Genomic DNA, 24,724 nt, shown 5'->3' on the forward strand with positions numbered 1-24,724 from the left:
TTTTTTTTTTTTTTTTTTTTTTTTTTTTGAGACAGAGTCTCGCTTTGTCGCTCAGGCTGGAGTACAGTAGCACCATCTCGGCTCCCTGCAACCTCCACCTCCCGAATTCAAGCGATTCTCCTGCCTCAGTCTCCTGAGTAGCTGGGATTACAGGACTGCGCCACCATGCCCCACTAATTTTTGTATTTTCAGTAGAGACAGGGTTTCACCATGTCAGTCAGAACTAGTCTTGAACTCCTGACCTCGTGATCCACCCGCTTCCGCCTCCCAAAGGCTGGGATTATAGGCGTGAGCTACCACACCTGGCCTCCAGTTTGATTCTGTAAAAAATTTTTTTTGTTATTATTTTATTTTGGAGACAAGAACTTGCTCTGGAGTGCAAGGCACTCAGGTTGGAGTGCAGTGGCACAGTCATAGCTCACTGTAGCCTCAAAGTCCTGGGTGCAAGCAATTCTCCTGCCTCAGCCTCCCAAGTAGCTATGTCTACAGGTGCATGTCTCCACACCTGGCTTCCTGTTTGATTCTTGACATAGCTTAAAAGGCAGGCCACGTGCAGTGGCTCACAGCTGTAATCCCAGCACTTTGGGAGGCCAAGGTAGGCGGATCACCTGAGATGAGGAGTTCAAGACCGAGTTCAAGACTAGCCTGGCCATCATGGTGAAACCCTGTCTCTACTAAAAATACAAAAAAAAAAAAAAAAAAAGCTGGGGTGGTGGCAGCCTCCTGTAATCCCAGCTACTTGGGAGGCTGAAACAGGAGAATCGCTCGAACCGGGGAGGTGGAGGTTGCAGTGAGTCGAGACCATGCCATAGAACTCCAGCCTGTGCAACAAGAATGAAACTCTGTCTCAAAAAAAAAAGCCAAAGTTTATCACAAAAAACAGGAGACATGAGAGTTACTCTCCTTTCAGGCTGTCTGATTCCCACTTCCTAAGAAACAACAATTTACAGCTTTTAACTATTTCTATTTCTTCTAGAAGTTTCCACCTTATTTCTGTAATATGCTTATACTGTTTTAATTGTTTTCCAATTTGAATTATGTCTTTTTTTTTTTTTTTTTTTTTTTTTGAGACGGAGTCTCACTCTGTCATCCAGGCTGGAGTGCGGTGGCTTGATCTTGGCTCACTGCAACCTCCACCTCCTGGGTTCAACCGATTCTCCTGCCTCAGCCTCCCGAGTGGTTGGGACTACAGGCACGTGCCACCATGCCTGGCTAATTTTTTGTCTTTTTAGTAGAGATATGGTTTCACTGTATTAGCCAGGATGGTCTTGATCTCCTGGCCTCGTGATCTGCCCACTTCAGCCTCCTGAAGTGCTGGGATTACAGGCCTGAGCCACTGCACCCAGCCCAATTTTTTGTATTTTTAGTAGAGATGGGGTTTCACCATGTTAGCCAGGATGGTCTCGATCGTCTGACCTCACAATCTGCCCTCCTCAGCCTCCCAGAGTGCTGGGATTACAGGCATGAGCCACCACACCCGGCCTATCTTCTTTTTTTTTTATAGAGATGGGGTCTCCCTATGTTGCCCAGGCTGGTCTTGAACTCTTGGGCTCAAGTGATCTGCCCACCTCAGCCTCCCAAAGTGCTGGAATTACAGGCGTGAACCACCATGCCCAGCCAATTTTGAATTATGTCTATTGACTTTCTTCTATGGGCAATAAAGATTTGTTCTGTCCTACCACTTCTTTGCACCACACACAAACACACATACGTTTCCCACCTTTCCTCTTATCCCTCTTATCCCCCCAGTATATATGTAGTAATTTTGGTTTAGTCATTTGTATTGACTTTTTCTTTTTTTTTTTTTTTTTTTGAGATGGAGTCTTGCTCTGTTGCGCAGGCTGGAGTGCAGTGGTGCGACCAGGGCTCACTGCGAGCTCTGCCTCCTGGGTTCATGCCATTCTTCTGCCTCAGCCTCTGGAGTCGCTGGGACTACAGGCACCTGCCACCAGGCCTGGCTCATTTTTTGTATGTTTTTGGTAGAGATGGGGTTTCACCATGTTAGCCAGGATGGTCTCGATCTCCTGGCCTCGTGATCGGCCCGCCTCGGCCTCCCAAAGTGCTGAGATTACAGGCGTGAGTCACCATGCCCCGCCAACATGATTTTCCTTATGTAAACATTATTCGGCTGGGCACGGTGGCTCACACCTGTATTCCCAGCACTTTGGGAGGCCGAGGCAGATGGATCACCTGAGGTCAGGAGTTTGAGACCAGCCTGGCCAACATGGTGAAACCCCGTCTCTACTAAAAATGCAAAAATCAGTAGGATGTCACGCATGCCTGTAATCCCAGCTACTTGGGAGAATGAGGCAAGAGAATCACTTGAACCCGGGAGGTGGAGGTGCAGTGAGCCGAGATCATGCCACTGCACTCCAACTTGGGCAACAGAGAAAGATTCCGTCTCAAACAAACAAAAACATTGTTCACCACTGAGCTATATAATAAACTAGGAGATTTTCTTTGTTTTTTATGTATGGATCACTAATTCAGGTCCAAACTCTTCACCAGAGTATGGGCCTTCTCTCAATACTTTCAAGCTCATCAGAGGGTCTGTCAATTTGTCTTGGAGACATAGTGTTTTAGTACTCCAGTCTGGTCTGGCTGTGTACTAGGCCTGTTGCGCTGATTTCGTCCTCCCATCTCCCCTCATTATTCTGTGTAATTCTTTTTGCCTCTTTCCTGTGTTGGACCCCCTGTATTTTAAATTCTATATTTTTTACATCATGGAATACTACGCAGCCATTAAAAAAAAAAATGTCTTTTTCTGCAACTTGGATGGAGCTGGAGGCCATTACTGTAAGTGAAGTAACTCAGAATGGAAAACCAAATTCCATTTAGTTTTCACTTGTAAGTGGGAGCTAAGCTATGAGGATGCAAAGACGTGCAAAGTGATATAATGGACTTTGGGGACTTGATGAGGGGGAAGGTTAGGAGAGGGGTGAGAGATAAAAGACTACATATTTGGTATAGTGTACGTTGCTTGGGTGACAGGTGCACTAAAATCTCGTAATTCACTGTATGACTCATCTATGTAACCAAAAACTACCTGTACCCCAGAAGCTATTGAAGTAAATAAAAATTTTAAAAATGAAGAATTAAGTTTGGGGAGCCCCAGAGCAATATTTGGCTTTCCTGAAATTCTGTATAAATTTAGACAAGACTGTCTCAACATGTATCCATCTATATGCCAATGTGGTAACAGTCTCTGTATGGTTTTTTGTATTTGTTTTTAACTTTCACTAAACAAGTAATAAGACGTATCCTTCATTCCAGTTCCACCCCTTACTAACAGTATGATCTTGGGCATACAGGATTTCTCTGTGCCTCGATTTCTTTATCTGTAAAACAGGTATAATAATTTTATCTTCTTTATAGACCTGTTGAGAATATATTGTGCATAGCAAGTGATATATGTTTGTTATTTTTATTGCTATTATTGTCAAAAATTATTAAATTTTGATTTTTTTGTAGAAATGGAGTTTCACTTTGTTGCCCAGGCTGGTCTTGAAGTCCTGAGCTCAAGTGATCCTCCCACCCTGATCTCCCAAAGTGCTGGGATTACAGATGTGAGCTACCGTGCCTAGCTTATTTATTTAGTTTTTTAATGAGCAGCCCCCAAACCAGAATAGGTTCAGAGAGGCTCCTATAGGAAGGCTTTTTAGATTAGCTGGTCTCCAGTATTGGCTACAATGTAAGTCAAATCTTGTCTTTCTCTTCAGTGTTCTGAAATTCCATGACAGTGTGTCTTTATGTGGGACTTTTTTCATTTATGGAGCAGGTACCTTTCAATCTGGAACAGCATTTTCTTTAGTTCTGGGAAATTTTTAGCCTTATTTCTATAATATTTGTCCCTTCTGTTTTCTCTTTTCTGTTTCTGGAACTTTAATTGTTTGGATATTAGATCTCATAGATTCTTCTTTTGATTTTCTTTTGAGACAGAGTTTTGCTCTTGTTGCCTAAGCTGGAATGCAATGGTGCGATCTCAGCTCACTGCAACCTCTGCCTCCCAGGTTCAAGTGATTCTCCAGTCTCAGCCTCCCAAGTAGCTGGGATTACAGGCACCCGACACCCGGCTAATTTTTGTATTTTTAGTAGAAATGGGGTTTCACCATGTTGGCCAGGCTGGTCTCAAACTCCTGACCTCAGGTGATCCACCCACCTCAGCCTCCCAAAGTGCTGGGATTACAGGTGTGAGCCACCGCACCCGGCCGATTTTCTTGTTTTTCTCTCCCATTTTCCATCTATTTGTCTTTCATTCTGTTCTCTAGAAAATTTCCACAACTTAATCTCCAATTTTTGTTGAATTTTTAATTTCTATAACATACATTTCCAAGAACTTTTTCTTTTCTGTGTGCTTCTTTTCTCACAGTGTCTTGTTGTGCTTAATGGATATAATGTATTCCCTTTCCACTCACTGGTTGTTGATTGTACTGTTTTTGTTTCTTTTTAGTTTTCTTCTGCTTCCTACATTGTGTCTATTTCCTCTTCTGTTTTTTCTGTTAGCCTAATTTCTTTTTTTTTTTTTTTTTTTTTTTTTTTTTTTTTTTTTTTTTTTTTTTTGAGACGGAGTCTCGCTCTGTCTCCCGGGCTGGAGTTGCAGTGGCCGGATCTCAGCTCACTGCAAGCTCCGCCTCCCGGGTTCACGCCATTCTCCTGCCTCAGCCTCCCGAGTAGCTGGGACTACAGGCGCCGCCACCTCGCCCGGCTAGTTTTTTGTATTTTTTAGTAGAGACGGGGTTTTACCGTGTTCACCAGGATGGTCTCGATCTCCTGACCTCGTGATCCACCCGTCTCGGCCTCCCAAAGTGCTGGGATTACAGGCTTGAGCCACCGCGCCCGGCCCCTAATTTCTTTTTTTCTTTCTTTCTTTTTTCTTTATCTTTTTTTCCTAATTTCTTTTTTCTTTCTTTTTTTGAGGCAGAGTCTTGCTCTGTCTGCCAGGCTGGAGTGCAGTGACGTGATCTCAGCTCACTGCAACCTCCCCCTCCCAGGTTCAAGCAATTCTCTTGCCTCAGCTTCCCGAGTAGCTAGGACCACAGGCACCTGCCACCACACCTGGCTAATTGTTTGTATTTTTGGTAGAGATGGGGTTTCACCATGTTGGCCAGGCTGGTCTTGAATTCCTGACCTCAGGTGATCCACCCGCCTCGGCCTCCCAAAGTGCTGGAATTACAAACGGCCACCGCGCCCAGCCTAGCCTTATTTCATGTTAGAAACTTTCTTTAAATGTCTGATGATCTTTGTTTACCTATTCATATTTAAGAATGAGGAGAAGGGGTTGTCAACTTGATAAACTTCATTGTAAGCTGGGACCTGGCAATTTTGTGGGGCAGGGACCTCAGTTGTCACTAGTTTGTATGTTTTTGTCTTGGGCTAGTCAGTTCCCTAGAGAAGAGTCCGCCAAACCTCTGGTAAGTATAAGCTTGTCAGCATTCTGGGAGCTCACTGGGGCAAGAGATCTGTAGGTCTTACTGTTAAGTATACAGACATTCTTTTGATCCCCTGTGTGTTCACAGGGCTTTATCTTTGCTTTCACCTGTACCCAGTGTTCCTCTAGTCCAGGGATTTTTTCCGGCCTCAAGACTATTGACATTTTGAGCCAAGTAACTGTTTTCCGAGGTTGTCCTGTGCTTCGTAAGATATTAAGTGGCATCCCTGGCCTCCACCCACTAGATGCCAGGATCACACCCACTTCCCAGTTGTGACAACCAAAAACATTTCCAGAGGTTGCCAAGTATGCCCTGAGGGGAAAAATCTCCCCCAGTTAAGAACCACAGCTCTAGTCTTCTGCTGGGGTGGGAGAGGGTTCTGAGAGTCTACCTATTCCTTTTAAAGGCTTTCAAATAATTGGTATTTTAGCCTACTGTTTCATTCTAGCATTCTACTCTATATGGTCTGTCTGATTGGGCCTTTCAGCTCTAATCAGCTTGCTTCTTGTTGGCTTCTCTCATCTCCTGTCTGTTTTTCACTCACCCATCTAATTTCTAGCTTCCAACATTTTGTGGCATCTCTTGCCTGTTGTCTTCTTGCCAGTATCTTTATCTATTTTTATTCCTTTTCTGTCACTTTAGTGGTATTTGGAGAGAGAACAGAAGTTCTTGTATTCATCTTCCACATTTATTCAGAAGCCCAGATCATTATTTCTTCAAATGTTTTCTTCTCTCCATTGTTTCTCCCCCTTTGCAACTCTTCTGGTGGTGTTGACACTTCTATCCCTATCCTCTGCATTTCTTAAATTCTCTGATGTCCATTTATTTATCTCTTTGTGATACCTTCTGGAAGAGTTACTCAACCTAATTTACCAGCTCACACTGTTATATTCAGCTCATCTATTGATGTGGATAGATCTTTTCATTTTTAATTTTAATTTTAAAATAATTTCACAGTTATAAAAAAGTTTCAAGAATAGTCAAAGGTTCCTACTCTTTACCCAAATATTAACATCTTTGTAATAATAGTACAGTTAGAAAAATCCAGGCCAGGCGTGGTGACTCACCCCTGTAATCCCAGCACTTTGGGAGGCCGAGGCAGGCAGATCATTTGAGGTTAGGATTTCGAGACCAGCCTGGCCAACGTGGTGAAACCCTGTCTCTACTAAAAATACAAAAAAATTAGCTGGATGTAGTGGCGGGCACCTGTAATCCCAGCTACTTGGAAGGCTGAGGCAGGAGAATCACTGGAATCCGGGAGGCAGAGGTTGCACTGAGCCAAGATCGTGCCACTGTGCTCCAGCCTGGGTGCAAAGCAAAACTTGGTCTCAAAAAAAAAAAAAAAACCCCAGGGGGCTAGGCATGTTGGCTCATGCTTGTAATCCCAGCACTTTGGGAGGCTGAGGTGAGAAGATCACTTGAGCCCAGGAGTTCAAGACCAGAATGGGCAACATAATGAGATCTCGTCTCTACAGAAAATCAAAAAAATTCACTGGGTATGGTGGTGCGTGACATGGTGGTGCACGTGGTCCCAGCTACTCAGGAGGCTCACGGGGAGGATCACTTGAGCCCAGGAGGTCAACGCTACAATGAGCCATGATCACACTACTGTACTCTAGCCTGAGCGACAGTGAGATCCTGTCTCAAAAAAAAGAAAGAAAAGAAAAATAATCAGGAAATTAATATTGATGTTATTAACTAATCTATAGATCTCATTCACATTTTACCAATTATCCCCCAATGTTCTTTTCCTGATTTAAGAGTACATGTTGCAGCTAGGCACAGTGGCTCATGTCTGTAATCCCGGCACTTTGGGAGGCCGAGGCGGGCAGATCATGAGTTCAGGAAATCAAGACCATCCTGGGCCACATGGCTGTCTCTACTTAAAATACAAAAATTAGCTGGGTGTAGTGGCGCATGCCTGTAGTCCCAGCTACTTGGAAGGCTGAGGCAGGAGAATCTCTTGAACCTAGGAGGCAGAGGTTGCAGTAAGCCGAGATCGCACCACTGCACTCCAGCCTGGGTGACAGAGCAAGACTCCATCTCAAAAAAAAAAGATTACACGTTGCTTTTAGTTATCATATCTCCTTAGTCTCCTCCTGAGAGGAGGTCCTCATTCTTTGTCTTTGATGACCTCAGTACTTTTGAAGTCACCTCTAAATGTGGGTTTGTTTGATATGTCCACATGATTGAATTCAGCTAAAGCATTTTTGGTTTTTTTTGTTTTGTTTTGTTTTGTTTTGTTTTTTTGAGACGGAGTGTCGCTCTGTCTCCCAGGCTGGAGTGCAGTGGCCGGATCTCAGCTCACTGCAAGCTCCGCCTCCCGGGTTTACGCCATTCTCCTGCCTCAGCCTCCCAAGTAGCTGGGACTACAGGCGCCCGCCACCTCGCCCGGCTAGTTTTTTGTATTTTTTAGTAGAGACGGGGTTTCGTCGTGTTAGCCAGGATGGTCTCGATCTCCTGACCTCATGATCCGCCCGTCTCGGCCTCCCAAAGTGCTGGGATTACAGGCTTGAGCCACCGTGCCCGGCAAGCTAAAGCATTTTTGGCGCAGAAGTGATGTTATCCCCTCTCCAGTATGTGGTATCAAGAGGCACATGATGAAGATAAGATAAATCTCATTAACTTCGATCCCTTGATTAAAAGTGGTGTCTGCTAGATTTTTCCACATGAAGTTACTGTTTTACCTTTTGTAATAAATAACTATCTTACAGGAAGATACTTTGAGACTGTGCAAATATTGAGATTTAAGCTGTTTTTCTTTTAGAGCTGGCTTTGGTGCTGCATGCCTGTAATCCCAGCTACTTGAGGCTCAGGCAGAAGAATCACTTGAACCTGGGAGGCGGAGGCTGCAGTGAGCCAAGATCACGCCACTACACTCCAACCTGGGCAACAGAGTGAGACCCTGTCTCAAAATAAATTTTTTTTTTTTTTTTTTTTGAGATGGAGTCTTGTTCTGTCACCAGACTACAGTGCAGTGGCATGATCTCGGCTCACTGAAACCTCTGACTCCCTGGTTCAAGCAATTCTTCTGCCTCAGCCTCCCAAGTAGCTGGAATTACAGGCACATGCCACCACGCCCAACTGATTTTTGTATTTTTAGTAGAGATAGGGTTTCACTATGTTGGCCAGGATGGTCTTGATGTTCTGACCTCGTTATCCACCCACCTTGGCCTCCCAAAGTGTTGGGATTACAAGCGTGAGCCACCACGCCTGTCCCATTTTTTTTTTTTCTTAACAGCTTTATTGAGTTATAGTTCACACACCACATGGTTCACCCATATAAAGTGTACGTTCAGTGACTTAGTATGTTCACAGAGTTGGGCAACCATCACCACAATCAATTTAGAACGCTTTTCTTACTCCAAGAAAGAATACCCATTAGCAGCCACTCCCAAACTTTTCCTGATTCCCCAGCCCTAGTCATCTGCTGATCTACTTTCTGTTTCTATAAATTTGCCGCTTCTGGACATTTCATATAAATAGAGTTATACAATATGTAGTCTTTTGTGACTGATTTCTTTCACTTAGCATGATGCTTTTGTGGTTTATCCATGTGGTACCATGTGTCAGTACATCATTCCTTTTCATTGTTGAGTAGTATTCCATCATATGGATATACCACATTTTGTTTATCCATTCGTCAGATGGACATATGAGTTTCCACTTTTTTTTGAGAGACACAAACAAAATGTTATCAGTTATTAGGTTCTTAAGAAATTCAGAACACCAATTTGTGAGGATAAGTTCTGTTCATCAGGGCAAACACAGATCACAGGTAGCCCTGGAGCTGAGGAAAGGTTTGATTTTTTTTGTAAAACGTGTGAGTCCACAACTTTCTGATAAATCTTGTGCACCAGTAAGATGTTTTGCTATTTTCACATTGCTGCTACCAATTTTGGTTGAGGTGGCAATGACAGATTTCTGGTGTGTTCTTTGTAGAGGAACTTGGTTGAGGACCAGAGGTCCAGTCCCAAGACCAGCTGCTTCAGGAAAACCACCCTCTCGCCTCTGTGGCGCCCAGTGAGGATGACCAGAGTGGTCCTGGAGGTGATGCTGGATCGCAGTTTTCTCACATGCTGACTGAAGGGGTTTTTTTTGCCGTGACTCAGCAGCTTTAGAGGCACATCTTCAGTAGGATAATATCTAGGCATTTTGTGAAGTTTAACCACCTGGGTACCACTGTTCTTGTCAACACCAACTGGTTTTGTAACAGTTGCAAGAAACTTCTTTTTCTTTTCAACCTTGGATTTAGCAGCTGAGTACTTCTTCCTGGACATGGCCTTTCTGGAATACATAGCAGATCGGGAATATCTGCAGTTCCTCTGACAAGGACAGGATTGCGGCTGCAATGGGGTTTCCCTTGAGGTTGGGCGTTTTCTCCTTGAGGTTGCCCCTCTTCACCTTGCCACCAGCATCAGCCTTCTTGGCCTTGGGTTTATATCTGGCTTCTCAACTTTTTCACCCATCATCTTGCAGGGTGGGAAAGACTTCACTTTTTGGCTATATGATTAATATTGCTATAAGCATTCATTTACAGGTTTTCATGTGGCTGTATTTTCATTTCTCAAGGCTATACCTAGGAGTAAGATTGCTGGGTCATACGGTAACTCTGTGTTTTAACCTTTTGAGAAACTGATACATGGTTTTTCCAATGTGACTGCACCATTCCACATTCCCTCCAGAAGTATGTGAGGGTTCCAGTTTCTCATATCCTCACCAACACTTGCTATTATCTGGCTTTTTTAAAAAAAAAAAAAAAAAGAAGAAGAATCATCTCGCTCTGTCTCCTAGGCTTGAGTGCAGTAGTGTGACCTCAACTCACTGTAACCTCCACCTCCTGGGTTCAAGCAATTCTCCTGCCTCAGCCTCCCGAGTAGCTGGGATTACAGGCGTGAGCCACCATGCCTGGTTATTTTTTGTATTTTTAGTGGAGACAGGGTTTCACCATGTTGGCCAGGCTGGTCTCAAAGTCCTTATCTCAAGTCATCCACCCGCGTCAGCCTCCCAAAGTGCTGGGATTACAGGTGTGAAACATGGCACCCGGCCAAGATTTCTAAAATACTTTGTTTTTCATGTCCATTATCTCCAACTAATTTTTTTTCTTTTCCTTTTTTGAGACGGAGTCTCCCTCCGTCACCCAGACTGGAGTGCAGTGGCGTGATCTCAGCTCACTGCAACGTCTGCCTCCCGGGATCATGCAATTAATGTGCCTCAGCCACCCGAGTAGCTGGGATTACAGGCGTGCACCACCGTGCCCAGCTAATTTTTCTGGTAGAGGCAGGGTTTTGCCATGTTGCCCAGGCTGGTCTCGAACTCCTGGCCTCAAGTAATGTGCCCACCTCAGCTTCCCAGCTGGGATTACAGGTATGAACTGCTGTGCCCGTCCTAATTCTTTTCTTTAACTGCCGTTCCTGCTTTATGTTTCCTGTATCCTCCCTAGCCTTTTTGATGATATTTATTATACTTTAATGGTTTTTTCTTTTTCCTATCTGGTTCATTATTATGACAGACAGTCTATACCAGAGAAAGTTTCTTTGGTAGTACTTGCTTTCTTCAGTTGCCTCATGTTTTCTTATACACAAATATTCCTTTGGGACATTAGCCATTCTGATTGGTAACGTGCTCCTGGAAGGAAGATCAAAAGCTTATGCGCTATCTCATGTGTCCCTCCATTGAGTTTAGGGATTGGAGGTTGCATAGAAGAGGAAACAACCCAGGCTGGGCGCTGTGGCTCACGCCTGTAATCCCAGCAGTTTGGGAGGCCAAGGCAGGTGGATCACCTGAGGTTGGGAGTTTGCAACCAGCCTGACCAACGTGGAGAAACCCTGACTCTACTAAAAATACAAAATTAGCCAGGCGTGGTGGCACATGCCTGTAACCCCAGCTACTGGGGAGGCTGAGGCAAGTGAATCACTTGAACCTGGAAGAAGGAGGTTGCGGTAAGCCAAGATCACGTCATTGCACTCCAGCCTGGGCAACAAGAGCAAAACTCCATTTCAAAAGGGAAAAAGAAAAAAAAAGAAGAGGAAATGGCCCCACTATGCTGCAGAGCCCCTGGAATATGGGCTCCTTCACTCTCCATTTGCAGCAGCATTCTGTGCTCTCCAACACAAACACACACACACATACACTCTTTGTCCTGTTTTTTAAGAGCTGTCTTTTTGGGTTATAATTACCTAAGTTACCAAATGGAGAGGTTAGGAAGTAGGCCCATTCAGGAGCCAACAAGTTCACTGTCCCCTTACCCTCTTATCTGTCTCAAATACACATGCATATTTGCCCTAAGCTAGGCTGCAACACTGGCATGATGTTACCCTGCTGACTGGTTAGGGCTGGGCTGCTTACTTGGCACTGGCAACATGGCAGGCAGTGACTCGCTCAGCACAGCTAGAAAGCATCCTCCTGCCTGGCACCCCCTGTGAATCTGGGCCCTCTTTTCCCTAGCTTACCACAGCCCCCCAGTGTCTGGTTTGGGGATCTGTCTAATTCCTTTTTACTTAAATGGCTTCCCTAGATTTAGATTCTAAGGAAGAAGTGAAGTCAGCAAGCCTTGTTTGCTTATTATCTTGTTTGGAAGGTTCTAGTTTCACCACATCTGAGCTTCATGAGGGTAAGGGCATTGGCTTCACAGCTGTCTGTGTGTGCCCAGGGCCTAGTCTGCACTGTTATAGCACACAGACTGAACTGTCAGTGAGGGCCACCTGGCCTCAGGACTCTCTTTTCAAGCTTCTTACTTTGCTCCTGTTTATTGTTTTCTAGGGGCTCAGCTAGGGGTTTCCAGGTATCTGGGAAAATGCCAGAAGAACTCACCAGGTGCTGGGAAGCATCCCTTTTCCGGAAAGTCCTTTTACTTGGATCTGCCTGCTGGCAAGAATCTCCAGTTTTTGACAGGGGCCATTCAGCAACTGGGTGGGGTAGGTAACCTGCTCTTCTCCTGTGATACCATGTGCATTTGCGCTGTAGAGCAGGAGTTGGATAGGGATTACATCTATAGTTTCCAGGTATTTTCTTTTTTTTTTTTTTTTTTTTTTTTGAGATGGAGTCTTGATCTGTAACCCAGGCTGGAGTGCATTGACACGATCTCAACTCACTGCAACCTCTGCCTCCCAAGGTTCAAGCAATTCTCCTGCCTAAGCCTCCCCAGTAGCTGAGATTACAGGTGCACACCACCATGTCTGGCTAGTTTTGTCTTTTTAGTAGAGATGGGGTTTCACCTTGTTGGCCAGGGTTGTCTTGAACTCCTGACCTCGTGTTCTGCCCACCTCGGCCTCCCAAAGTGCTGGGATTACAGGTGTGAGCCACCACGCCCAGCAGTTTCCAGGTATTTTCAAAGGTCTCACTACATTTCCCAAAGCAATTTTAAACATAAACCATTTTTTTGGCCAGGTGCAGTGGCTCACATCCATAATCTGAGCACTTTGGGAGGCCAAGGCAGGTGGATTACTTGAGGTCAGGAGTTCGGGACCACCCTGGCCTAAACAACAAAACCCTGTCTCTACTAAAAATACAAAAATTAGCCAGGCATCATGGTTGGCACCTATAGTCCCAGCTGTTCAGAAGGCTGAGGCAGGAGGATTATTTCAACCTGGGAGGCGGAGTTTGCAGTGAGCCGAGATCGTACTACTGCACTCCAGCCTGGGAGACAGAGCAAGACTCTGTCTCAAAAAATAATAATGATAATAAATAACCTTTAAAAAATAAAGATAAATCTTTTTCCGTATTAGAAACTTAGGCTGGGCACAGTGGCTCATGACTGTAATCCCAGCACTTTGGGAGGCTGAGGAGGACAGATCACTTGAGTCCAGGAGTTCAAGATCAGCCTGGCAACATGATGAGAATCTGTCTCTACAAAGCATACAAAAAATTAAGCGGGTGTCGTGGTGCATGATTGTAGTTGGGAGGCTGAGGTAGGAGGATCACTTGAAACCAAAAGGCGGAGGTTACAGTGAGCTGAAGACGAGATCTTGTGCCACTGCACTCCAGCCTAGACAACAGAGTGAGACCTTGTCTCAAAAAAAAGGCTGGGTGCGGTGGCTCACACCTGTAATCCTAGCACTTTGGGAGGCCAAACCAGGTGGATCACTTGAGCCCGGGAGTTTAGATCACCCTGGCCAATATGGCAAAACCCTGTCTCTACTAAAAATACAAAAATTAACCAGGTCCAGTGGCACATGCCTGTAGTCTTAGCTACTCAGTAGGCTGAGGTATGAGACTCGCTTGAGCCCCAGGAGGCAGTCCAGCCAAGGTGACACAGCATGACCCTGTCTCAAGAAAAAAAGAAATGTGGTTTTTTTTTTTCTGAGACAGTGCCTCGCTCTCTCACCCAGGTTGGAGTGCAGTGGCGGGATCTCGGCTCACTGCAAGCTCTGTCTCCCAGGTTCATGCCATTCTTCTGCCTCAGCCTCCTGAGTAACTGGGACTACAGGTGCCCGCCACCATGCCCGGCTAATGTTTTTGTATTTTTAGTAGAGACGAGGTTTTACCGTGTTAGCCAGGATGGTCTTGATCTCCTGACCTTGTGATCCGCCTGCCTCGGCCTCCCAAAGTGCTGGGATTACAGGTGTGAGCCACCACGTCCAGTCAAAAAAAAGGAAACTGAATGGCGGGTTGCGGTGGCTCACACCAGTGATCTCAACACTTTGGGAGGCTGAGGCGGGAGGATTGCTTGAGTCCAGGAGTTTGAGACCAACCTGAGCAACACAGTGAGACCTCATCTCTACAAAAAATAAAATTATAATTCCCAGGCACAGTGGCTTACTCCTATAATCCCGGCACTTTGGGAGGCCCAGGCGGGCAGATCACCTAAGGTCAGGAGTTTGAGACCAGCCTGACCAACATGGAGAAACCCCATCTGTACTAAAAATACAAAATTAACCTGGCGTGGTGGCACATGCCTGTAATCCCAGCTACTCAGGAGGCTGAGGCAGGAGAATCAATTGAACTCAGGTGGCAGAGGTTGCAGTGAGCTGAGATCACACCATTGCACTCCAGCCTGGGTAACAAGAGCAAGATTCCATCTCAAAAAAAAAAAAAAAAAAAAGGTTAGCTGGGGCCAGTGGCACATGCCTATAGTCCAGCTACTCAGGAGGCTAAGGTGGAAGGATTACCTGAACTCAGGAGTTTGAGGCTGCAGTGAGCTATGATTGCATCGCTACACTCCAGCCTGGATGACAAAACAAGACCCTGTCTCAAAAATAATGTTAAATAAATAAATAAACAAACATATTATCTGTTCGTTCTAGAAATTTTAGAGAACATGGAAGTACTCCAAGTGACAACTAGCATTTTTAAGTATTTTTCTTTCCTCCCTTCTTCTCATAATGGCTTAATTTAGATATAATTCACATATCATAAAATTCATCCATTTAAAGTGCACAGCTCAGTGGTTTTTAGTATATTCACAGAAATGTGTAAGTTGTATGATCGCATAGTCAATTGTAGAACATTTTCATCACCCCAAAAAGGAAACCACTCCCTATAGGCTTGGGCAACTCCCCTTGATACTCCTAGCCCGGGGTAAATTTCCGTCTTCCTTCTGCCTCCATCCTGCCTTTGTTTTATTGTGCTTCTTTTTTTTTTTTTTTTTTTTTTGATAGTGGGCCACACTCAGTCACCCAGGCTAGAATGCAGTGGCGCCATCATGGCTCACTACAGCCTCATACAGCCTCAACCTCCCCGGACTCAGGTGATCCTCCCACCTCAGTCTCCCTGTAGCTGGGACTACAGGTGCTTGCCACGATGCCCTGCTCATTTTTGTATTTTTTTGTAGATGCAGAGTGTCGCCATGTTCCCCAGACTGGTCACAACCTCCTGGGTTCAAGTAATCCTCCTGCCTCAGCCTCCCAAAGTACTGGGATTACAGGCCTGAACTACTGCTACTGGCCCTTTTTCTTTATTTACTTTGAGACGGAGTCTCGCTCTTGTTGCCCATGCTGGAGTGCAATGGCACGATCTCAGCTCACTGCAACCTCCACCTCCTGGGTTCAAGCGATTCTCCTGCCTCAGCCTCCCAAGGGGCTGGGATTACAGGCATGCGCCTCCACGCCCCGCTAATTTTGTATTTTTGGTAGAGACTGGGTTTCTCCATGTTGGTTGGGCTGGTCTGGAACTTCTGATATCAAGTGATCCACCCACCTCAGCCTCCCAAAGTGCTGGGATTACAGGTGTGAGCCACCACGCCTGGCCTTTTTTTTTTTTTTTTTTTTTTTTTGCCTTACCCAGTTGCCTGCAAGAGGGAGCTGAGGGCAGGGCTGGGAAGGGCAGGGCAATGCTTATTTTTTTCTAGCTGTGATCATGAGTACTTTCTTTTTAAATTTTAGAGACAGGGTCTCACTATGTTGGCCAGGTTGGTCTTTTACTCTTGGCATCAAGCAGTCCCCCGACCTCAGCCTCCCAAAATGTTAGGATTATGGGCATGAGCCACAGCACCCAGCTGGCATTAGTACATTTTTACTATCAACTTTTTACCCATAACTTTAAAGCATTAGCACTTTTCTATCATTATTGCCCTTCATATGTATCATTTGCAATGGGAATATAATATTCTTTTGAGTGGATTATTAATTTACTTAACTGTTGCCCTGTGGACATTTAGAGTCTTAATAATTTTTAGCGTTTAGAAATAACACAGGTGAACAACTTTGAGTAAAAAGCATTTGCTGTATTTGAGTCCATTAAAATATTTTTAGGGGCTGGGCACGGTGGCTCACGCTTGTAATCCCAGCATTTTGGGATTGAGGCCAAGAGTTCGAGATCAGCCTGGCCAACATGGTGAAACACAGTCTCTACTGAAAATACAAAAATTAGCCAGGTGTGGTGGCATGCACCTGTAATCCCAGCTACTCGGGAGGCTGAGGTAGGAGAACTGCTTGAAACCGGGAGGTGGAGGTTACAGTGAGCCAAGATCGTGCCTCTGCACTCCAGCCTGTGCAACAAAGCAAGACTCCATCTCAAAAACAAACAAACAAACAAAATATATATATATATATTTAGACTGGGCTCAGTGGCTCACACCTGTAATCCCAGCGCTTTGGGAGGCTGAGGTGGGCAGATCACCTGAGGTCAGGAGTTCTAGACCAGCCTGACCAACATAATGAAACCTTATATAAAAAATTAGCAGGGCATGGTAGTGTGCACTTGTAGTCCCAGCCGCTCGGGAGGCTGAGGCATAACAATCGCTTCAACCCAGGAGGCAGAGGTGCTAGTGAGCCAAAATTGTGCCGTTGCACTCCAGCCTGGGCAACAGAGCAAGACTCTGTCTCCAAAAAAAAAAGAAAATAGCATGATAGTTCTTGGCCCAAAAGAGACTAACAACTGGGGAAACTAGATGAATAGGCTTGGAATGGACAGGCCCTTTGCTGTCAAACCCAGAAACTCGGGACTGCAGAAACTCGGTGAGGATGGATAGAATGAGGATTATATAACCAAACTGGCCCATAATTACATTTTGAACTTTTAGTCCTTTCTGTCATTTAGCCTTTGCTATATAGGGCTTAAAGCAACAATTTATTTTTTATTTATTTATTTATTTTTAGACAAAGTTTCGCTCTTGTTGCCCAGGCTGGAGTGCAATAGTGCAATCTCGGCTCACTGCAACCTCCAACTCCGAGCCTCCAGAGTAGTTTGGTTTACAGGCACCATGCCCAGCCAGTTTTTGTGTGCATGTGTGTATTTTCAGTAAAGACGAAGTTGCACCACATTGGCCAGGCTGGTCTTGAACTCCTGACCTCAGGTGATCCACCTGCCTTGGCCTCCCAAAGTGCTGGGATTACAGGCGTGAGCCACCGCACCTGGCCAAAACAACAATTTATTATTTCTCATTATGCTGTGGGTTGGCTGGGTGGTTTATCTGGTGGTTTCAACGGGGCTCATTCCTGAGGCTGCATTCAGCTGGAGGGTCACCTGGGCTGGAAAGACCAAGATGGCCTCACTTACACATCTGGCACTCTGTGCCAGACTAGCTGATTTAACATGGTGGTCTCAAGGCAGCCTTCCCAGAAAGTGAGGCAGGAAGCCAAGGCCTCTGAAGCCTAGGTTCTAGAACTCACACATCATAATTTCCCCATGTTCTATTGGTCCAATCGAGTCAGATTGAAGGGCATAAAAAAGTAGGTCCCATCTCCTAATGGCAGGAACAACAAAGTCATATTGCAAAGGAGTAGGTATACTGGGATGGGAGGAGGAATGTATGGTCATTAACAATCTCCTGTATTTATATAGGATAATCATTGATTGCCCTACTCCTACCCTCTAGCATTTGCTTTTGCCATATTAAAAAAGGTAGATGCAGCCAGGCACGGTGGCTCACACCTGTAATCCCAGCACTTTGGGAGGCCAAGGTGGGTAGATCACAAGGTCAAGAAATTGAGACCATCTTGGCCAACATGGTGAAACCCCATCTCTACTAAAATTACAAAAATTAACTGGGCATGGTGGCACGCGCCTGTAGTCCCAGCTATTCAGGAGGCTGAGGTAGGAGAATCGCTTGAACCTGGGAGACAGAGGTTGCAGTGAGCCGAGATTGTGTCACTGCACTCCAGCCTGGTGACGAAAAAAAGGTAGATGTGATCAGGCACGGTGACTCACACCTGTAATCCCAACACTCTGGGAGGCCGAGGTGGGCAGATCACTTGAGGTCAGGAGTTCCAGACCAGCCTGACCAACACGATGAAACCCTGTCTCATCTAAAAATACAAAAATTAGCCGGTGTGGTGGCACACACCTGTTGTCCCAGCTACTTGGGAGGCTGAGGCAGGAGAATTGCTTGAACCCGGGAGGTGGAGATTAGAGTGAGCCCAGATCGCGCTATAGCACTACAGCCTGGGAGACAAAGTAAGACCTTGTCACAAAAAAAAAAAAAAAAAACAGAAAAGAAAAAAAGGTAAATGTAATGCTTCAATTCATGACTAGATTTTTTAAATTGTCATAAAGTATATATAACATAAAATAAGTCATTTTAGCCTTTTTTTTCTTCTTCTTTTTTAAGAGAGACAGGATTTCACTCCCCAACCTGGAGTGTAGTGGTGCAGTCATAGCTCACTACATCATTGAACTACTGGGCTCAAGGGATGCTCCTGCCTCAGCCTCCCAAGTAGCTAGGACTACAGGTGCACATAACAACACCCAGCTAATTTAAGAAATTAAAAAAAAAAATTTTAGAGACAGGGTCTTGCTGTGTTGCCCAGGCATGTCTTGAACTCCTGACCTCAAGTGATTCTCCCACCTCAGCCCCCTACAGTGCTAGGATTACAGGCATGAGCCACCATACCTGGTCCCCAGTGTGTCTTACACAGAAAAATCATGGCTTACACAAGCTAGTCTTAATCCTGTCCAGTTCTTCCAATGTGTTCTTGCTATATGCAAACTCAAACTGCTCATAGAACTCAAAGCCTGCAGCCTTCTACCACTGGGTCAGGGGCAGCAGTCCTGGAGACAAAACCTGTTTTATTTTTATATATATGTATATATACACCCTATTAGATTTCAGGATGATGTCTTCTTAGGAACTTGGTACGGAACTGCATTTAGTCTATTTAAAGACATTGATTCTGGAACTCCTGGCAGCCAAGATTTCCTTCTCTAGCCTCTTTATATTGACAATTCTGCATTTGCTTTTTGGTTTTCAGCCATCTCTGTGATCTGGTTTCAGGTAATTGAGGGTTTTCTGAGCAAAGAAGTAAGTTACATCGTGTCCAGCCGCAGAGAAGCAAAAGCAGAGAGCAGTAGGACAAACCAAAGAGGCTGCCCTAGCCCTAACCCCAGTAAGGTCAGAGTGGAAACATCGGCCATGGTTGATCCAAAAGGCAGCCACCCCAGGCCTTCACAAAAACCCGTTGACTCGGTAAGAACCTCATGGAGTAGGAAAGGTATGCTGTGTAAACAAAGGAAGTAGGCTTTGGTGAGCCTTTTAAGGCAGTCTCTGGTTTTAGTTTCATCTGGCTTAATTTAATCTCTCATTTGAATTCAGGGACTGAGAATATTTTATCATAGCTCTGGATCTAAACACCTCAGCAACATACTATCCCCCGTGCTACCCTTTTATGCCATATGTCAGTTTTTATAGGACTTCAAAGCCAGAGTTTTAGAAACCAGAAGAGACTCTTCATAAACCAGAGAAGACGTGTTGGGATTGGTCTGGGCTTGGGCAGGAGTACCCTGAGTAGGCAGCCATTCCCTTCTTCTTTGCTTGCATGTATGAAGGGCCAAGAGTTTGGATAATACACGTGTTATGTCTTTGATTTAAAATGGAATATGGCTTTTCCCCTCTAGGCTTACATTCTTATTTTTGTCTAACTTATATTAATATTAAAATGTCCATGAACATACATTGTTGGCATTGTGATGACAGATGGGACTTCCTACGAGCAAAAACTTCTGAAGTGAAACATTTGCTTTCATTATCTGCTGGAGGGTGCAGAGACTCTTAAAGAGGGGTCTCAGGACATTTGTAACAATTGGATCTCAGTGAATTTAGAGTGCCCTTCTCTCCACCAGGTTCAGGCTGCCACCTCAGGGTTACCTAAACTTCCTGCGGCTTTACCTTTTACCTCCTAGATGTTTTCTAGGCTCTCATTTCTACCAGTCGTCAGTCATCACTGCTCCCAGCTTTCCGAGGGACATAACGCCAAGACATAACCCCTCACCAGCTCCTGTGTAAACATCTTTCAGTGCACACATGGCCTAACAGCAGACATCACTGCTCTTCTCTCCCGTCAGGTGCCTCTAAGCAGAGGGAAGGAGCTGCTGCAGAAGGCCATCAGAAACCAGGTGAGCTGGAGCAAGACGGGACAGAGTGGGTAGTCTCCAGCACAGGGAGGGATTTCACCCTTCTTCCCAGGTTCTTCTGAAGCACCCACTCAAACTGCACACTCTGCGATATGTAGTATTGTCATTATTTCCTTCTTCTACGTTAGTTAGTGGAGGCTCAGACAAGTTATTTAGCCATTCACCTTGAGAGTAAGTGTTGAAACCAGAGCCACCTCCAACTCCAGAGCCTACCAAGAGAACCATGGGGATGTGGGATGTGGCAGGACAGGGCTGCTTGGTACAGAAGCCAGACTTCTTTTACAAGTAACTCTTTATTTCTTGTGTGAAAATTCAGGGCTGTTAAAGTTTAGTGGCAGGAAGAGGAGTTAAGGTGATCTTGTGAGAAGAGTCATGCTAGTGACATCAGGAGGGGTACATGGCTGTGATGGGGGAGGTGGTGCTGCTGGACTGAGCCAGTGGAGGGGGAAGATCGGCAGCCAGCATAGTTTCATGCTCAGAGAGGATGATGGTCACCATGTTTGTTGTGTACTTACTGTGCTGAGAGCTTTCCTTGCAGAGGCCCTCCCCACAAACAGCTCTCTTAGAAGCACCTGTTCCTTTCTGGTCACGAGGTGGCCAGAGCACAATGTATAGGCAGACCAGTGGTCTTTCCCCTCCCAATGTGGCCATATGGAGGACAGGATGTCTTCCTGAGGGTTGGGATGGACTCTCTGGGCACTGTACTCTCTCTCCTGCCTGCCTCCCCCTAGTCCCTCCCATGGATGACTCAGGGCTCCCAGAAGCAATTTCTATCTGTCCCCTTCACGTTCAGGCCTTGGGGAGTCTCTGCTCCTACCTGACTCTGTGTTGTAATTTCAGGGGAGCATCAGTGGAGGAGGCAGTGGGGGCAGCAGCAGCCTCCTGACCAATGCCCGCTCTTGGGGAGTGAGGATTCTGCACGTGGATGGTACCCTTTCTGTGCTGGGCTCCTGTGGAGGGAGAGTTGGTGACTTTGACCAGGAGTGTCAGCTTTTAGGAGGATCATGGTCTTGTGAGCTTCTGGTCACCGGAAGCCAGAAGTACTCAGCTGCCATGTTGATCCACAAAGGTGGGAGGATGTGGGGAAGGGAGAAAGTGGTGAGGATGCAGAGTGCAGGCTGTGGCCTCAGCGTCCCGCAGGAGGTCCCTAAAACATGCCGTTTCATGTCACCTGCTACAGCTCTCCCCCAGCTAGTGTGATGATCCCATTTTACAAATGCAGAAATTACCTTAATATTCATGACCACTGGCCAGTGCAGTGGCTCACACCTGTAGTCCCAGCACATTGGGAGGTCAAGGCAGGTGGATCACAAGGTGAAGAGTTCAAGACCAGCCTGACCAACATGGTGAAACCCCATCTCTACTAAAAATACAAAAGTTAGCCGAGCCTGGTGGTGCATGCCTGTAATCCCAGCTACTCAGGAGGCTGAGGCAGGAGAATCACTTGAACCCAGGAGTCGGAGGTTGCAGTCAGCCAAGATCATACTACTGCACTCCAGCCTGGGTGACAGAGTGAGACTCCATCTCAAAAAAAAAAAAATTTCATGACCACTTAACAGGTATTGACTCTGTGCTACGAATTACCTCCTTTAATCCTCACTGCAGTTCTGTCCCCATTATACAGATGAGGAAATTCAGCTTCAAACGGATTAGGCAAATTGTCCATGGTCTCACCAGAGTGTGTAGTGTGGACCACCACTCTCAGTTTGACTCAGCTGTAAATTTTGTGCTCCTTCTTTTCTCACACTCTAAACAACCCGTTTGCAGCCTGTTTAGAATAGTTGTCTTGAACCAGCTGGCAGTGAGTGATCTCATACCCAACTCCATTCTTGAGTCTGGAGTTTTCTCTGATCCATTTTAGGGGACTGGTCCAGATGGGACAGCCCATAGGTGCTGACTGGAATGCTGCCCCACCTCTTGGTACCAAGATCTTCCAGGGGAGTCTAGAAGCTGTACAGGGGAAGTTCCTGGTCTGGGATGTGGAGGGCTTCATCTCACTGAAAAATCAGCCATTTCTGACTTGATCTCCTCCCCTGCCTTCCTTTGTTAGAGAAGTGCCAGCATGTAGACCTTGCTGGTCTTTCACCTGAGGGTACAGCTGAGTAGTTCACACAGCATGGCCTCCCTCATAGCCGCAGCTCTTCAGTGGTGCCTTAAAGTCGTTAGCAAGCCATGAGGCACCTTCTGTTCAAAGATGAGTTGTATTCAGTGCTGCAAAAGAGCATGACACCCGCTCAGGTGCTGTTCCAGGGATAGAGGACCCAGTCCTTACCTCTGCCGTCAGGAGATGCAGAGGGGATGTGTAGCCAGAAGGTGGCAGGCAAGGCTGGAGTGATTCAGTGGGCTGGCCGAGCGAGTTTAGTCCTGCGGCCCGGAAGGGGCTGTGCTAGGTAAGTGAACACTGGAAGCCTTTGGCACAAACCCTCTGTCTTCTCCACAGAAATGATGATGCACATGCAGCAGCTGTCTCTTGCCTCTTTATGTGTGAAAAAACAAGAGCCAAAGAAGCCAGAGATAGGTCATCCTGCTGAATTGAAGGGCAAATGGATGGTTTTCAGTGAAATCAGTGATAACTTAGGTAAATCCATGGCCCACCCAAGCCATCTCTTCCTGGCCATTCTGAAAGATGGAAGGGGAATGCTGCCTCTTACTTACCTCAGTCCTAGCACCCATAGCTTTGCGACACCCTTTCTTCTCTCTGCGGCACTTGCAGTCCTCCCATGGCACACACCCTGCTGAGACATCCCTATGGCCTGGGCCGCCTGGGCCATGAGCTGCCTTACAGTAGTTCTGGACTAGATAAGGTTCATAAATGCCCATGGCACTGACCAGGCTGCTATTCTGGGGACAGCTCTTAACCTGGGAATAAGTCTGCATACTGCAGGGGTGAGAAGGAGTGATCGAAATAGCTGCCATCTTCTAAATCCTTGTTTGTTTTCCATTCTTTGCTGGCGTTAGAACTGTGTGTATCACATCAAGAGAGCCCAACCTGGTTTAAAGCCACAGTATCTTCACCCAAGCCTCAGTCTGAGGAAGGATTAAATCTACAGATCCACCCACAGCCTGGCATCCAGACACAGGATGAACAGTAATAGCTATTAGTTAACAGTGCTAATTAGCTAACAGTACTAGCAAACCACATCCAAAGTGGATGGAGCGGCTGGGCGTGGTTGCTCACACCTGTAATCCCAGCACTTTGGGAGGCCAAGGCCGGCAGATCACTTGAGGTCAGGAGTTCGAGACCAGCCTGGCCAACTTGGTGAAACCCCAACTCTGCTAAAAATACAAAAATTAGCCAGGCATGGTGGCACATGCCTGTAATCCCAGCTACTCAGGAGGCTGAGGCAGGAGAATCTTGAACCCAGGAGGCATGTTGCAGTGAGTCGTGATCGCACCATTGCACTCCAACTTAGGCAACAGGTGAAATTCTGTCTCAAAACAACTTTAAAAAAATAGTGAATGGAGCACTCAGACACTGATACCCTCTCCACACCCTCTCCTTTAGGAGTGTTGGGGATGTTGCTGCTGTTAAATTTGTGTTGTTCAAAATTCAAAAGGGTATACAACAAAAAGTCTCTCCCTGCTCCTGCTTCTCAACCACTGGCCTCCCTTCCTGACAAACAGTGTGAACAGTTTTTAGGACTCTATGCACATAGAAGCAAATATGTCAAAAATTCTCCCCTTCTAGGTAGATGCACAGCATTTTTACTTTAACTTAATCAGTTTTGTAGGCCAGGCACAGTGGCTCACGCCTCTAATCCCAGTACTTTGGGAGACCAAGGCAGGCGAATCACTTGAAGTCAGGAGACCAGTCCGGCCAACATGGTGAAACCCTGTCACTACTAAGATACAAAAATTAGCTAGGTGTGGTGGCACACACCTGTAATCCCAGCTACTTGGGAGGGTGAGGCAGGAGAATCGCTTGAACCCGGGAGACAGAAGTTGCAGTGAGCTGAGATTGCACCACTGCACTCCATCCTGGGCAACAGAGTGAGACTCTGTCTCAAAAGAAAGAAAAAATATTAGTTTTGTAGGTATCTGGCAGTGAAGTGAGTTTTGGATGTAATGTGCTGATATGCAAGGGAGTGTGAGAGGCTTCTTTGGATTGTGTTTGCCCTCAAGGTGTGGCCTAGAGGAGAATCTGAAACATCTTAGGGCCCAGAGGCACAGGTGGTCATGGATCCACCATCATCCTGGCCCTCCAGCTAAATCTGATTATTTTATTTTATATTTATTTACTTATTTTTCAGGTATACACCAGAAGATCCATTTACTCTTTTTTCTTTGTATTTTATTTATTTATTTTACTTTACTTTTTTTGTGAGACAAGGTCTGGCTCTGTCACCCAGACTGGAGTGCAGTGGCGCCATCTCTGTTCACTGTAACCTCCGCCTACTGGGCTCAAACCATCCTCCCACCTCAGCCTCCCAAGTAGCTAGGACTACAGCATGCGCCACCATATCTGGCTAATACTTTTTTTTTTTTTTTTTAGAGATAGGGTCTCACTA

The 24,724-nt window shown here is 45.8% G+C and overlaps 1 protein-coding gene across 1 annotated transcript in view; it reads left to right on the forward strand.

Moving 5' to 3' along the window:
- The window catches only part of DBF4B (DBF4 zinc finger B), a 44,823-nt gene that overhangs the window by 2,727 nt on the left and 17,372 nt on the right, over positions 1-24,724 (forward strand). Inside the window, 5 exon segments of the mRNA XM_025362382.1 lie at positions 12,204-12,346; positions 19,081-19,272; positions 20,148-20,198; positions 21,057-21,144; positions 22,657-22,742. Of these exon segments, the coding sequence (XP_025218167.1) occupies positions 12,204-12,346; positions 19,081-19,272; positions 20,148-20,198; positions 21,057-21,144; positions 22,657-22,742 (560 nt within the window).

The sequence above is a fragment of the Theropithecus gelada genome, chromosome 16, assembly GCF_003255815.1.
Source record: "Theropithecus gelada isolate Dixy chromosome 16, Tgel_1.0, whole genome shotgun sequence".
Classification (NCBI taxonomy): domain Eukaryota; kingdom Metazoa; phylum Chordata; class Mammalia; order Primates; family Cercopithecidae; genus Theropithecus; species Theropithecus gelada.